Below are 15,683 nucleotides of genomic sequence, written 5' to 3'. Positions count from 1 at the left end.
AACTCCCTTCTAATGTGGAACTTTTTAGGAAAGTGGTAACGTAAGAAGACAGGCTGATTGCCAACCAGGCAAAAATATTGCAATAGTTAACTCTTATACCACCACTTCCCTTCCACCCTCATTATTAATTCATGCTCTTCCCAGAATACCTCAAGGAAAAGAACTGCTTAGGATGACATGCCCAAACCCACATTCACAGAAATCACTATCAAACTCAATAAGCACAAATACGAGACAAATTGTTGGTCTCAGGCATTCAGCACTATTTAGCCTGTGCACACCATTCAGCAGCACATGGACAGGGAAACAAAGAAGAGCCCCCAAAAGAGGGCGTTTTCCTCTGGATACAGCTATGAAGGATTACAAATGAGAATCACAGAATCACCTAGGTTGGAAGAGACCTCCAAGATCACCTAGTCCAACCTCTGACCTAACACTACCAAGTCCTCCACTAAACCATATCCCTAAGTGCTACATCTAAAATGAGGATGGAACCAGGCTCTCTTCAGAGGCACCCAGTGGCAGGACAAGAGGCAACGGGCACAGACTGGAACACGAAGGCTCCACCTGAACATCAGGGAGCACTTCTTCACTGTGCAGTGACCGAGCACTGCCAGAGGTCATCCAGAAAGGCTGTGGGGTCTCCTCTTGGGAGATCTCCAGAAGTCGCCTGGGCAGGGTCCTGGGCAAGGTGCTCTGGGTGCCTGCTCGGGCAGGGGCTGGGCTGGATGGGCTCCTGAGCTCCTTGCTGACCTCCACCGTGCTGTCATTAGGAATGGCACAGGCTGTTGCTGTAAGGAGAGTTAACCCTTCCAGCTGCGGTCGAGTATTTAAACAACCTGACCTCGATGTTGGCAATGTATCAGCACAGCCTACAAGTGACAACCACCCATCTCCCTGTGAACTTGTGCCCCAAGTTCTACACATTTCTGGAGCTAGATGTAGTCAGGATTTCTTTGTGTTTCACAGTGGGCAGAGTGTTTAACTTTGTCACACAGAAAATAGAGCCATTTTGAATTAAATGCACAGTTGTTGTCTCCCTTCTCCAACTGGTTAAATCACCCGTTTATCATAATGAAAGCAGGCTTCCAATGCCCAATTCTCACAATTGTTAATATGCACATAATTCTTCTAAATTAGCATCCTTTAAGCATTTACTTATACTCCAGATAGCCTTTGATCAACAAGCACACATGCCTATCTTTTCAATTGGGAGATAAAAAAGGCACTAACCACAACCAATTGCTTGCCATACCTGTACAGCCCCATTCAAGTGTCTGGCTACCTCAAAATGAGCTTTGGAGAAACAGCCATGTCCCTCTGCACGGCACTTCTCCCCACTTCAAAGGATGACCTTCTAAAACATAGCTTCTGTTAATAATTTTGGCTGAAACATTATTGTATAGCACTAGAAGATTAACATCTACATAGTTTGCCTCTAGTCACAGATAACACGCGCAGTCACTAACTGAACTGCAAACCACCCATGCCCGTCAGCACACGTTACTGATCAGCTCGCTATTCACATGGCAGGCTTTGGTGGAATGCGGTTTGCAAACATGGGTTGAATATACCATTACAATATGAAAAGCCAAGCCAGCGTAGGGTTTGTGGTGCTGCTGTGGAATAGTCAGTTGTGGTCTACATAATCTGAAACATTTCCCCCCTCTGAGGTTGCTCTCGCTCTTTCATCACCAACCACAGAAAAAACTGCATTTAATTATTACTTCTGAATAATAAAAAGCATCTGCAATAGTGTGACGTGCTCCCCATTTCACTAGTGTTATTTGAAAACGGGAGCAGATGTCTCTGTATTTAATGTCTCTTTTTCTTCTGTGGGTGCCCCATTTGGCAACAACCTTTTAAATCCAATAGCCTGTACAATCTAATAACCACATAATGTCAGAATTATGAATAACATGCAACAAGGTCTTGGTTTCTGGCTGTTATATTTGCAGTCATATCCAATAACAGAACATCACTGGCTTACAATATGACCAACTGAATAAGCTGTTCTTCAGTTAGCTATTTTTTCAGTCAATATTCACAGTTCACACATACGTTACACATTAATGTAGCTCTACCACAGATACAAAATGATAACTCTTATATAGAGACACTCTTCTGGTCTGAGCCCAGTTTGCAGTCAAATTTACTTATTGTAAAACCAACACTTCATTGGTTTCAGACAAGGCACATTTCATTTGTCTGGACTACATCATAATCGTTTCTATGACGGTTCAGTGCACTTTTTTTTTTTTTCTTTTGAAGCCAAAGGCATTTATATAGGCACCGACTAAAATCCATTAGTCTGAAAGCAAGTCAAATCAGCACTAAAATAAGAATTATTTCATTAATCAGCAATAGGAATTAATATAATAGCCACAAGTGTTGACCAGTTGCAGAGAGAACTTTCTGGCTGCCATGCTTCATTGCAACAAGAATTGTTCCATATGAAATGATACTTCAAATGACTGAAGGCAATAAAACGTCATTTCACGCCACTTAATCTTCACAGTAAAACAGTTCTAGACATAGCACAAGAAAGTTTAATCTAGCTATTTAAATCAGAATCTAATAATCAAACCAACTAAAAATAACAACGTAGTGTCTTACATTGATATGCAAATATTTACTTTTAAGGTCTTACAGTCTTACTGCTAGGTTGTAGTAAAAATTCTAAGAAAGGGATTTTCAGTAGCAAATTAGGTTATGTAGTTTTTTTAATTAAGGTCTCTATTTTTTCACTTTGAGAAAGATGGGGGCCAATGATGACTCTTTAGAGAACAATACAAGTGGTTAGTGGTAACATCTACTCAGTAAAACCTACGACTGACTAAATTGAAGCTGTTTAGCTTATGCAACAGAAAACTTAGGGGGCAATAATTAGACTTACCAACAGTTTAAATTAAGCAAACAAAACTATTCATCTTCTCTTTGCAGCAAGTTGTTCTCCATGTCTATGGACTTTATGAGAAGGAACAGTGGATTTAAATTTTAGCAGAGGTGATCCAAGTTAGCAGGAAGAAGTAAACGTACTTAGCAGAACAAGCACACAAAGCATGGGGACTGAATACCTGAGGAGCTGCTGGTACCACTGCCTCGCAGGCCAGTCCCCAACCTCTGTCGACAGCAACCAAGCTAGCACAGACCTTCCCTGGGGCACAGCAGAGCACCTGGCCTACAGGACTCACAGGTCTCTGCCCGCCCTTAGGTCCTATGATTTCCAAGTTACCTTGCAGCCAGCAATGAATTCTCACAGTGCCCTAGGATACAGCCAGGAAATTACAGGTAGCTAAGGGAGACAGCAGAAGTATTCCAAAATACTTCGGAAACACCACAAACTGCAGGATTCCTGGCTCTAGGTCTCCCCTCGCTTTAAAAATGACCCAAACGGCACAGATTCTCAAGGGAAGAGTTTGAGCCCGCACAGGGGACAACCAAAAAACATACTGAATTTTCCTTGCTGAGCTAAATCATGAAAGCAATTTCTTTAACAGAACAACACAGCCCACAAAAGAGAGATCAACTAAGCCATTTCATCTACTTTCCCATAGTTCATGATTGATTGCTCCTTCAGGAGACAGAGTAATAGCCATTGCAACCATGTAAGTACCATCAAAAAGATGTCTATCTACTGCAAGTTAATCAACCACCAAGGGGTTTATTCTATACATTCAATCTATTTTCCCCCTTTGTTTCACCCCATAATTATAGCCCTTTCTTTTCTGTGCATTCTTCAATTATTTGGCAGCACAAGGCTTGTAAGTAGAAGTAGCAATTTCTTGTGTGTTTATAAATCAGCTTGTTGTACAAGACCTGTAAAATAGTATTTGTGACTTAACTTACAGTTTGGGAACTCCAAACAGAGCCAGTTAACAAACCTATTAAGACAGCAGAAGCCAACAAGGCAGTGATGGAGATTTTTATGCATGTGACAGGTAAGAAAACACATTCCATTTCCTCTTCTTTCCCTAATTTTTCCCAGGTCCATGCAACATGCATCATATTTGTTTCTTTGAGTAAACTAACAAAGTCAGGAATGATAATTAAAAACACATCACCAAAATCTTCTCTCAGAAAAAATGTGTGCAAGTCCCATGGACTTAAATGCTAATTATGCATTTGCTGTGTTCTGCTTAAACAACCTTCAGTACTAGTTCTGTGCAAAACTAAACAAATGCACAGGGAATATTAAAATCCATGGAACCGGATCCTATACACAGAACCACATCCAGAACTAGCAATCAATATTATCATGAAATGTGGAGGTGCTACAGTGCAATTAAGTTTGACTTCAAATAGTTTCACATAGACATTGTCACTTACTTTCAAGACAGCAGGCATGAGTGTGTAGATAACACAGTTACAAAAACTCAGAATACCATGAGTAACAAACTGAAAAACCCAAAAGGAGAATACGTTAGGGTGCTTTGTCTCTTGTTTCCTTAACTACATTCACCTTTATTTTTTTTTATGCACCGAAAAAATCAGACTTTACTAATGTGCACAGACTTGCAGCAATGACAGTTCAGTATGATGGAGAGTCCTGCCAGTAGGTGCCAGGGCCCTTCAGGACCAACTCCTGCTTTTGCCATTTCTAAGAAGAGTCCCACCTCACTTTTAAGCTGTTTTTTTCTGCATAACCCACAACATCCCTCATTTGCTTGGGCTGCTCAGGCCTCTCTTCTATTCTCATTCAAATTGATTTTAAAGACCTACTTAGTCCTTTTGCTGTGCTTCCAACAGAAAGTCTCTAGTGATTTAAGAAAAAGAAGGAATTGGCAATTGTTTCCTTTCTCCTAATTGTCTGCCTGTTTGCTTACCCTGTACACCCGGGGGGCCAGAATACACTTTTTGTCTTCCTCTCTCTGGAATGTCTGCTATATCAGCAACAACTGCAGATATATAATTTGAATAATCCAGTCTTATCTTTGACACTCCTCTTTTTGAAACAGGTAGTTTTCTCTTCTGTTGCACAGTACTTCAAGATTACAAAAACTTCACAGAAAAAAAAATTATCACTGCTGCATAATCAAGATTTCTTGCTGACAAATCAGTCCCAGAGTAAAATACATGTATAATCCTGGAAGTTTTTTTCAGACTTGGTTCTAAATTTAGCATCTGGTGGGATGAAGGCCTAATCTGAAGCCAGTCTGAAGTTTAATTACCAGCATGCTGAGATCCTTCCAACAGATTCATCCAGGCTAAGTTCTCAAAACACAGTAGAGTAGGAGAGAGGGAAGAAAAGAACTACATAGCAGTAATATTGTTCCTCAATTACAATCGTCTTTTGAGATCTTTTAGATCTTTCCAGTGCCCAGGAGAGCTGGTATTTGGATTCTTGAGATACTTTAGGTGCCTTTGTAGCAAATAATGAGACCCAGCCCTAGGTGACTTGTTCTGACTGTTCCTTTTTTGAATGCAATGCATAAGATTTTTTTATATACACAACTCTGATTTTATGATATATACACCACAACTGAGCATATTAGTAAGTATTGCAAGGTTTCATTTAATCTGGAAACTGACTCCTTAACTGAATGCTTTATTTACTTTATAACTTCAAGAGTATGTTGGACAGCTTGTGTCCTCATTGTCCAAGTATTCAGAAGAGAAGAAAACTGGTGTCACAGCTACTGCAGCTTATAAGCTTTGCAGGTCTCACTGTGGAATTTGTCAGTTACTTCTACAACAGCAGTTGGTTTATGTACTCAGCATGTACTGAGCAGAGACTGTAAATTTATCTGGAGCTAAGAAGTTCATGGCATCAGAGAGCAGCTGTCAGATCTTTGTAAGATCCACTAACTTCACCTATTTTTACAGCATTGTATTTTACAGCATCAGCATTTCAGCTTGCTTATTTCCCTAGCCTGCACCAGCAGTTGTGTGTAACCTATAAGTAACTATTTACAGACACACAGTTAAACACATTAGCATGAAAGTGTTCTTCTACAAAACCTCCTCTGCTGGAGAGTCGTATCAAGCCCATGTAAAATATGAATATATTTTTATCACATAAAACACCTTGCCCATTCAGTAATGTTCACCACTTCACTGGAGCAGAAGTAAGAAAAGGACACGATGTGAAGTAAGAAAGGAATACAAAGTGAGAGGACAGCAAGAGAAAATATCACATTCTGAAGCTGAGAAACTCGCCTGTCTGGGCTTGTTAAACCCATTAGTCATCACTTTGTACCTACAGTAAAACAGAAACAACTAAAATGACAAAACCTTATAAATTTCACCTTCACCCTCTCAATCACAGGATGAAGATTTCACAAATCACTTACAGATATTTCTTCCTAATGCATTTGAATTTACACAAGAAGACAACGCGAAGATCGAACAAAGTGATATAATTCACATGCACAGAAGGAAAGAATTGAGTAGGTCTACTGGTCGCTTTCTTACTTGCAAATTTTAAGGATTTTAGAAATGTCAAGTTGTCCTATAGAACGTTAACATCCCTGGTAGCTTTTAGGCAGACTAATTCTCCATTAAATCACTGCCAAATGCCATTGTTGTCATTCTTGTTGCTTTAGTCCCATGACAAGCAAGGAGCCTTCCCTTACCTTTAGTATATCAGAACCTCAGTGTTACTGAATTCAGTATGCCACCCTGTCACAGACTACATCTTACATAGAAAAAGTTTCCTTGAATTCTTACAAGGCAGCAATCACTCTGATCCAGAATCAAACATTTCAGAAAAAAAACAGCAGCACACATGGCATTAGAATACAATGCAAATTTCTAGTACTGCCTCCATGAGAAAAGTCAGAAATAAGATCCACATCTTGGGATTTCAGCAGCAATTGTTGAAACTCCACTATGCAAAAACATCCCTAAAGAGGAAGTATCACTTGAGCTGAAAGCCACAGACATTTCATACGCAACTACTTGTGCATGAAGATGACGACTGACAGTGCAGCACTTATTTGACAAACACAGATTTTAGATACTATAGGGTAGTTCGTCTTATTCAACCAGCATACACACAAATTAAGTGTTCAGAAAAGTAGAAAACAGCAGATAAATTGGAGGCCCATTTAACCCAGTATTATATTCTGATTTGGTGAAAAAGGAAAAGTTCAGGGAACAGTGCAAGGCCCAGGACATATTTAGAGAGACACGCACAGACCCCTCTACTTCCAGCTAATCAGTAATTTAAGGGCTAAATTCAGCTAAACACCAAATTCAAATTGTTGTGTTTAATAGCCACTAATGGACATAACATCCATGAATAAAACTAATACCTTTCTTAGTCTATTTATAGTTTTGGCTTCCAAAATACCCCACATTTTACAATTCAGTTATCCATTGTTCCTTGAAGAAGTGCTGCTTCTTCCACTGGTTAAGCATGAAGCCCGATAATTCCACGGTGTACCTCCACATTTTTTCATTACGATAAATAACAAATGCTCATTCCGCACTTGTTATTTATCATTTCACCATGCCACAATGTTTGATCTGAAACCACTAACACAATCCCACTTGGTGATCTCTCCCTGAAAATCATCAGCCCTATTCTGTTCTGTCTCCCTTTGTACAGGAAAAAAGCAAGAATTCAGATTATCCTCATTCTCAGTACTTTTTCCAGTTTGCGATGCTGCACATGGTACTCCAAATTGGAGTTAATGATGGACTTTCACAGTACTAACGATCATAATGCTTGGTGAAAGTATATCTTTTAATCAGCTACCTAATTAAGCGAGTTGCTATAGCCACAGCCAATGTTCCTAGGCATTTTGCAGATACTCAGCATCTTACATAATCCTAAATTCAAAACTATGAAGTGATAAAAGACAATCTTTAGATCTGGAACTATCTAAACCAACATTGCTGGTTTTCTCCAATTTTACTTTACATAAAATATTATATTTCCTTTCTAACATGTTATCCAGGAATTCTTTTTTCTGGTTAAACACTCTGAATCCCAATGGATTCATGAACAAATTAACTACATCATACTCCTAGTTATACATGCAAAAGGCATATAAACAGACATGAATGTCTGTTTTGCAAAGCTTTATGGAATTATTTTTTAACCAAAGACAAAGAAATTGTGTCCAGAGGGGCATTTTATCACCTGCTCAGAACACCACCACCAATGTTACTCACTCAGTTAACTCATGTCTGTGTGCTGGATGCAAAGTGGAATTAACAGAAGCTTGCATACCTTTGGGGTATTTTGTTTTGTTTTAATTCTAAACTATTATCATATTTGTCCTGTGCTTCCCAGAGCAAAGAGCTCTAATCCTATTAATATTTCTCAAAGCCCCTCATCAGGCTTTAAGCATTTTTAAATTGTCCCTTCCATGGACCCCCTTCTCATTATACCACACCTGATGACCCATGCTATGAGGCCAAACCATTGACATCATTATTAGAGGAGTGTCAAAGCACTTGGAAAACTTGACTTTGTCCTATTTTTTCCACTACCCGAGGGCTGCCCCTCCTTTATTTCATAGTTCTCCTGACTGAAGATTCTGCTAGGGCACAATCCATCATAAAAGATGTCCACGCAGCTTTTAAAGCAACCAGGTCCAGCCTAAGGATTCAAAACACTGGTATAATAAATACATTGTGGTTATTAAAAAAGTCTGTATGTCATATTCAGGATGAGATTCGGTATTCTTCATGAATGTTTACCATCTTATTGTATAGCTGACCAATGGTCCGTGCCCACAAAAGAAAAGCTAGTCTCTGTCCTGTTAAAATTTCATGAGTGTACAAAGAAAAGCAGGCTGACTCACAGAAACTAGAACTGAACTAAGGTTCAGAGCACAGCATGCCAAATTTTGAATGGGCTGAGGAAATTATAGTTTAGTTTTAGAGCCTGTTCAAGTGTAACATTATAGTATTTCCCTGCCAGCATTGTAAACACATCTATGGAACTGATTTAATTCTTTCACCAGTCTAAGCATCTTAAAGGAATATTCTTCCAATATTAGTTCAGCTGATTTCCAATAAAGACCATACCTATATAGCCATGACAATTTCCCAGCAGAAAGTCTTTACAGTCCATTTTACAGCCCTACATTTGGAACGGCTATATTTTAAATGCCTCTTACAAGAAACATGTGGCACACTGGTGGTTTGATAAAATGTAATCTACCAAAAAACCCCTGAAACTTGTAGATAACAACTTCTCAGATCTCTCAAGGCTAGCAGAAAAATGGAGCAGAGGCCAAGCAAAACATCATCACACAATGTGTATATGTCCGCCTGGTTAGTATGCTCTGCCATTTTAATCCTTCAGTGCGTTTTGGAAGCCTTTAATCAGAGATGTAGTAAAACGTTTGAATTTTACAGTACATGGTAAGTGTAAATACTACCAGCTTAAACGATTTGGGTTTCCGCTCTTTGTATAAAAACTCTGTCTGAACATCTGTGCCTGTGAAGATTAAAGGGCTAAAAAGCCTGGAAATAGAAGACCTTTGTATTCACAAATCACCAAAGAGAGCTACAATGCCTGGAAAGCTTAACTGCCCCTTCAACCAACTTTGACCACATCTGAAGAGACTTGAACATTATTTAAATAGCCTAGAAAGTAAACAGCTCTGAACAAATTCAGAACAGTTTTTGTGTCAGAGCTTGAAGCTTCCTCTACGTTTGGATAATTTTTTTCACACCAAGACCACCTCCGTTGCATTCTGTGAGCTTACTGTGTGAAGGCAGTGGTTTCTTTCCACTTTTCTGAGAGACCAGTAAGTACTTTCAAGTAAACAGATGGCTCACTCCTAACCTCGCCCCCAGCACTTGTATATAATCACTCCTTATCTGGAGTGGGATTGCTTCTGATTTAGAGTAACAGAGAGATGATAAGCATCAGGACCTCATTATATCAGAAATTAGGCTTCTTTATTTTAATAAACTATTTCCTCATCACTGATTACCACCTGTGATCTAAGTCACTCGGCTTCTGTTACTACCCCAGGCCTTCTGCAGGTCGATCATCTTCAGCTGTGCCAAAGCTGTTGCCATTCTGTTGTATTTCCACACTTAGTGAAATTCTTTGGGGTCCACATGTGGTGTAGACATTCACTTGACTTTTAAAAGATTTTTAAAAAGCTTACCTATTACCTTGCAAGTTCACCTTCTCTGGAAAACAACCGGAGAAAAAAAGACTGTCATTTTTCCCAAAGAAATACAGAACAAGCTTTAAGCCCCTGATGCCCCATGCTTAAGGAACCCAGTACCTTTAATGAAAATAAATAAATAAATAAATTCAGAGTTCCATTATAAAGCAGGTTAAAAATAATGAAACCATTGGGCCTTGATTTTCAAAGTGTATTTGCACTAAATAATTTTTTGACTCCCTCTCCAGCACGAAGCTGAAGATTAAAAATTACCTAAATTACAAATTTAGGTAATTTTATTACCTAAAGCATGTTAACCCGCAGCGTGGACAGGGAATTGGTTACAGCCCTGGAAGAGCAGCAACCTTCTTACAGGTGGTGTTCTGGACACTCTGTTGCATTAAAAGGGTAAGTTTAAAGGAAGCACATTTGCACAGTCTGTATCACTCACCAGTTCCCTAAAACTCCCTGCTAATTACAATATAAACACCGACAGCCAGAAAGGCTCCATTTCCCCATGGTTTCAGTGAGTGCAACAGCACGTATATCTATCTGGTTAAAGTCAAGCACCTGCGCTGAAGGCATGTGGATATGCTGACCTGTAGCACGCTGCAAGACGAGTATGAGCTACAATCAGTTTTATGGAACTGATGTATAGGGAGATGTAGCAGCAATGTACAACAGGTATCTTATAAAACAAGGAATACATTGCAGAAAAATGAGTGGCACCAGCAAATAGCTGTAAGCAACACGTACACACACGCATGGGCAGTAAGCTGCCCCAGCAAAACCCTCTGGAGTGTGTGCAGCCCAGCAGGAGAGAGCCACAGGAACCCCACAGCAGGGCTGTTAGCAAGAGCTGGTTTGCAGCTTAGCAGGTCCTGACAAGCTACAGATTTCACTCCCTGCTGACCTTAGGGGGGGAGCTTTGCCCTACCTGGATTCCAAGGCAGGATTACTCAGGGCTTTCTGTTACCAAGCTCCCAACACTCAGCCGAGGCAGAAGCAAGGTGGTGCCCAGCTGCGGTGGAGATCCCACGGCACTCCTCCGAACTGCTAGGCATTAGCTCTGATGCTTTGGCCAAAAGCCAAGCGTAGATACTAACTGCTTTGTCTAACTTCAATTTCCCCCAGTTTCAAGGATAGAGTAGATTAGCTTCATGCTTCACATTTTACATTGTTACGGTGTGTTCAGCTGCATTAGGCAGCCCTATCCTTTTCAGTTAGCAGAACAATGACTTTTACAGGGTGTGGGAGGGTAAACCAACAGTAGACATTAAGAAACCGCCACTCACCGTCACTATCACAACATAAATGCAGCTGTAGGACCGCATTTATACACAGAATTTCTTATACGAATCTTAACATTGATATAATTGTCACAAGCAGTAACCAAATTCCTATCATCTGAAATAGCACGGGAAGTTATCGTACTCTGTACACTCCCCCTCTACATTCACACTTGGATCTCCATTTTCCTCTTTCTACAGCCCAGCAGAAGGGACCATTCCTAACACCGTAAGCCCTTGGCAGCAGTGTAGTGTAATGGAACAAGCGAGCAAGCCTGCCACAGAAAACAAAAATGGAAGACAAAGATGGAAAAAAATAAAGAACCCATTCACTCCTTGATTTCTTTACAGACAAAGGAGAGCAAGAGAAAAGCTCGTCTCCTCACTTTTACCCCTCAAAGTACGTTGACCAATTCATCTAAGAAAACACCAGAATTCCTTTAAGTCTTAGTGTTTGATTTTACTTGCCATATATAATGGTCATAGGACAAACGTCAGGGAGGTGTATGACTGCCCAGAAAGAGATCTATCCAACCACAGAAATGTGGGTGTTCAGCAACTTTAAAACTCTAGATAGAGGGATAGGGGCATGGGGCAAGGCAAGCAGAGGCAATGCGTTATTTGTAATCATCTTGTCCTGAAGCGAATGGGAAGCTCATAGATCCCCATGGTCAGTCCACAGCGACAGACTGATTTGATTAAAAGAAGTTCTGATAAGCTCCTAACTCGTGTTCTGCCAACACAATCAACACAGTCCTATTATGTGGTGGATTTAAGGAGAACAGAGAAAACAGAGGTGACTCGGAGATTAATCCTAGAAGCAAAACATCCGTGGCTACTGAAAATAAACAAAATACCAACACCAACCCCTAAAACTCCAGCAAAAACAAAAAGCTTAACCTTGCAAAAAAAACTTTATACTATAGATAGGGAAGTAGCATCTGAAGTAGCTGTTAAGTGTAGAAATTCCCTCTCATGAACAGAAGTGCTATTTGAGTAATGATGAGTTTTGGCCATTACATTGCAGTGCTACTCTGGTACATCTCCATGGGTAACTCAGCTGATCTAACAGCTCACCACAGCAAAGCAGAGGAATCTTGCTCATCTCATTCAAGTACTTGACAAATATTGCAGTGCCCCAATGAAAAGCTTGTAAAAGCAAACCCTGACACTTCTTCCATGCATTGAAAATCAGTTGGATAATATACTGTACCTCCATTAAAGTCAGTAGTAATATACAATTGGGCGACAAAAAGATGCACATAAATTCAAAGAAACTACACTGTTTCAATGCTACTACTTAATAACAGAAGCAGGAAGCTAATACAAAGCAATATTTACACCAGATTTTTTTTTGGACAATCTTTACTACTGCATACGCTACCAATTTCACTAAAATAAGCAAAGTACAGCTATAACTACAACTTACTGTTTTAATTCAGCAACATAGGATCAGTTAACAATCCACCCATGGATGACTTCTGAAAAGCTGGGAATACAGACTCCAGTGTTTGTCCAGGAAGAGGACTGTTATGTTTCATAGTTTAACCTTTGGTTCATCACAGCATGGCACTTAACAGAAAAGGTTAAATAGTATTTATTCAATAAAATAAGTGTGGGGAGAGAGAACAGAGATCTTAACTGCATGATAAGCAGCAGGAGGGCTGTTCGTATGTCCAGTACTGATGGACAAGAGAAGTTAATCACTCAAATATTAAGAAAAGATTTCAGTTTAAACAGTTTGAGACAGCTTGGTTGATTTTTAAACACAAATGGTGATTATTTGGTTTCATGCAAAGTTTCCTCCTCCTTTTGCTACTACTGATAAATACTGTGGCCTCATTGAAGAGGTTGGTTGATATTTAGAAATTATATTTTATGAACGTAAGTTCAAAGTAAGTTAGATAAGGAAAAAAAACAACATCCTAGAAACTACTGACCAACACTACAACCTTTGTATTCCAGAAGAAACCATAAAAATCTTTTGCATAGTAATTTTTGTTTTTACCTAATGATCTTACAAATTTAGTATATTTGCATTATTCACCAAACCTGTGCGATGTACATTACTTGACATCTTTTAATTATTAATTTACTGGGTTTGAGTACCAACTTAGAGATGAGACAGATATAAGATCACAGACTACATAGAAACAGAAGAGCACTCAAAAGGTTTCTCCCTCATGTCTCTGGCAGAATCAGCAATACCCTCATTCCTGGCAAGTATCTGTCCAACATATTCACCAAGCCTCCATCATGGAAATGCTAGAAGTTATCAAGTAAATGTGACCTATTATTCATTATATCCTTACTGCGGGAAATTTTTTCTAATAATCTAATCCAAATTTCCCCTGCCAATTTCAATCCTTTACTTCTCATCTATTCTACTGTAAAGAATAGACCTCTCTTTGGCGCTTCAGAGTATCTGGAGATTATGTCTGCTCCTCCCCCTCAGTCTTCTCTTTAGACTAAACAACCCAAATTCGTTCAAACTCCCCTCAGAGGTAAAATTGTAAAACCTCCCGAGAATAATTCACTGCTGCCCTCTGTTTCCAAATCATCCACTACTTTCCTGAAAAGCAGTGCAAAAATCTAAAAGAAGTTTTCCAGCTGAGGCCTCACTAATACTGAGAAGGATAGAAGGGTCCTCTGTACTGTGTGCTGGCTGCATGCCTTCTTAGATGTGCATGTGAACTTTTCACAAGAGCACAAGAAGAAAGGTTTACAGTTTCCAGCTCCAGTCTCTAGCAATTTCAGTTTTAACACCTAAGTGTGGTTTGGGTCCAGTATCTGCTTCAGATGCTTACAGATCTCTGTAAGAAGAAGTGCTACCTATGAGCAACTGGATGCTTCTGCTAATCACTCCATATTTGAGTGCTGCTCTCACTGATGTGAATTATTTCTCCCATTTGTCTTACATGATGAAAATGCTCTAAACTTTAAGCAAGCTGTCACAGCTGTATTTGTGACCTACAACACACCATACACTTTCATTATATCTGTTTATAACGCTCACCTGATTAACTATGATGGGGCTCTTTTAAAAACATATATATTAATATGAAAACATACACACACAACAAAAGCTACATTATTCCCAGATCTTTATCTAGATTGCATCACTTCACACATCTTCCTCTGTTTTCAATGTTTACCTTTAAGTACACAATTTCCGAATATTTGTAATGCTTACCTTTCTGTGTTCAATTGAAGGCTGTGGGATGACAAACTGAAATCCCAGCACCGCTAGTGAACTGAGAAGTCTGAAAAAAAAAAAAAAGAAAAAAAAAAAAACAAATAGAGAAACAGAACACATCATTGCCACTAATCCAAACCACACAGACCTATAACCCATTAAAGGGTTTGACGCTGCGAGGGCTTATTTACACATTTAAACAGCATTACTAAGCAAAGCAGACTCACTAAGCTGTGTGAAATGTTCTTATGACATTCTCCTCACTACACAGCAGGCAGAAACAGGTACACACATTTATCTATAAAGCAAAAGTGCACCAAGTAGAATCCACTAACAGCATTTCATATAACATTATGTTTAAATTAAAATATTTTTCAAAGTGCATACTTTTACACCTCAGCATTTGGTGATTAAATTGACATATGCTCCACAATTTTTCTGAAGTGTTAGGTAAGAGTTCGGCCATATGTGGACTGAGTCTGTTTCTAACTCTGGTTCCTCGTTTTGCAGATGTACACTCCACCTCCAGCACACAGGAAACATGCAAAGAACCTCCATGATTCTGCAGAATGTAGGTTCTTCCCCAGCTGCCTAACACTTATGGAAATTGAATAACCTAATGGGCACAGAAGATGGAAAGTAGCGGACACAGCTCACCAGAGACTCAGGATAAGCAGCCAAGCATCACCCCAGTCCCCACATCTTCAATCTGAAAGGAGTCATAATGGGAAGCAAGCCCAAACAAACTTTGTTCTGTCAAGCCTCACCACCGTAATGACTCCTAAGAGCCCGTTACAAGTTTGGATCAGTTAGCTCACTCTTTTGTTTGCTACAACTTGAATAGGGGACTGGTTTGCATCCTCCTAGAAAGCCCTTCATCAGAAAACCCAAAAAGGTAAGAAAGAGGGAAAATTAAGATATCTTTATTTCTACTGGGAGTTTGACTTCTCAGTTTACAAAGGGAAACTTTTGGACCCCCCATGAAGGAGAAAGCTGCTAATGATTTGCTGAATTTCAATGCAGAAATAAAACTGATGGATTTGGACACAAAATCCATCTGCAAACTAATGGACCAGACAAAATCCAGCTGTGCTTCCTACTCCCAGCCCCTTCCTT

At 39.5% G+C, this 15,683-nt stretch overlaps 1 protein-coding gene across 4 annotated transcripts in view; it reads right to left on the bottom strand.

Moving 5' to 3' along the window:
• Positions 1-15,683, bottom strand: part of THSD4 (thrombospondin type 1 domain containing 4) — a 288,712-nt gene that overhangs the window by 247,619 nt on the left and 25,410 nt on the right. For all 4 annotated transcript variants that reach the window (XM_084532856.1, XM_084532855.1, XM_084532854.1 and 1 more), the window contains one exon: positions 14,565-14,634. In XM_084532856.1, coding sequence (XP_084388982.1) covers positions 14,565-14,634 — 70 coding nt within the window. The remainder of the gene's footprint in view (positions 1-14,564; positions 14,635-15,683) is intronic.

This window comes from Aythya ferina, assembly GCF_964211825.1.
Source record: "Aythya ferina genome assembly, chromosome: 11".
NCBI lineage: Eukaryota > Metazoa > Chordata > Aves > Anseriformes > Anatidae > Aythya > Aythya ferina.
This window is presented reverse-complemented; position numbering and strand designations above follow the sequence as displayed.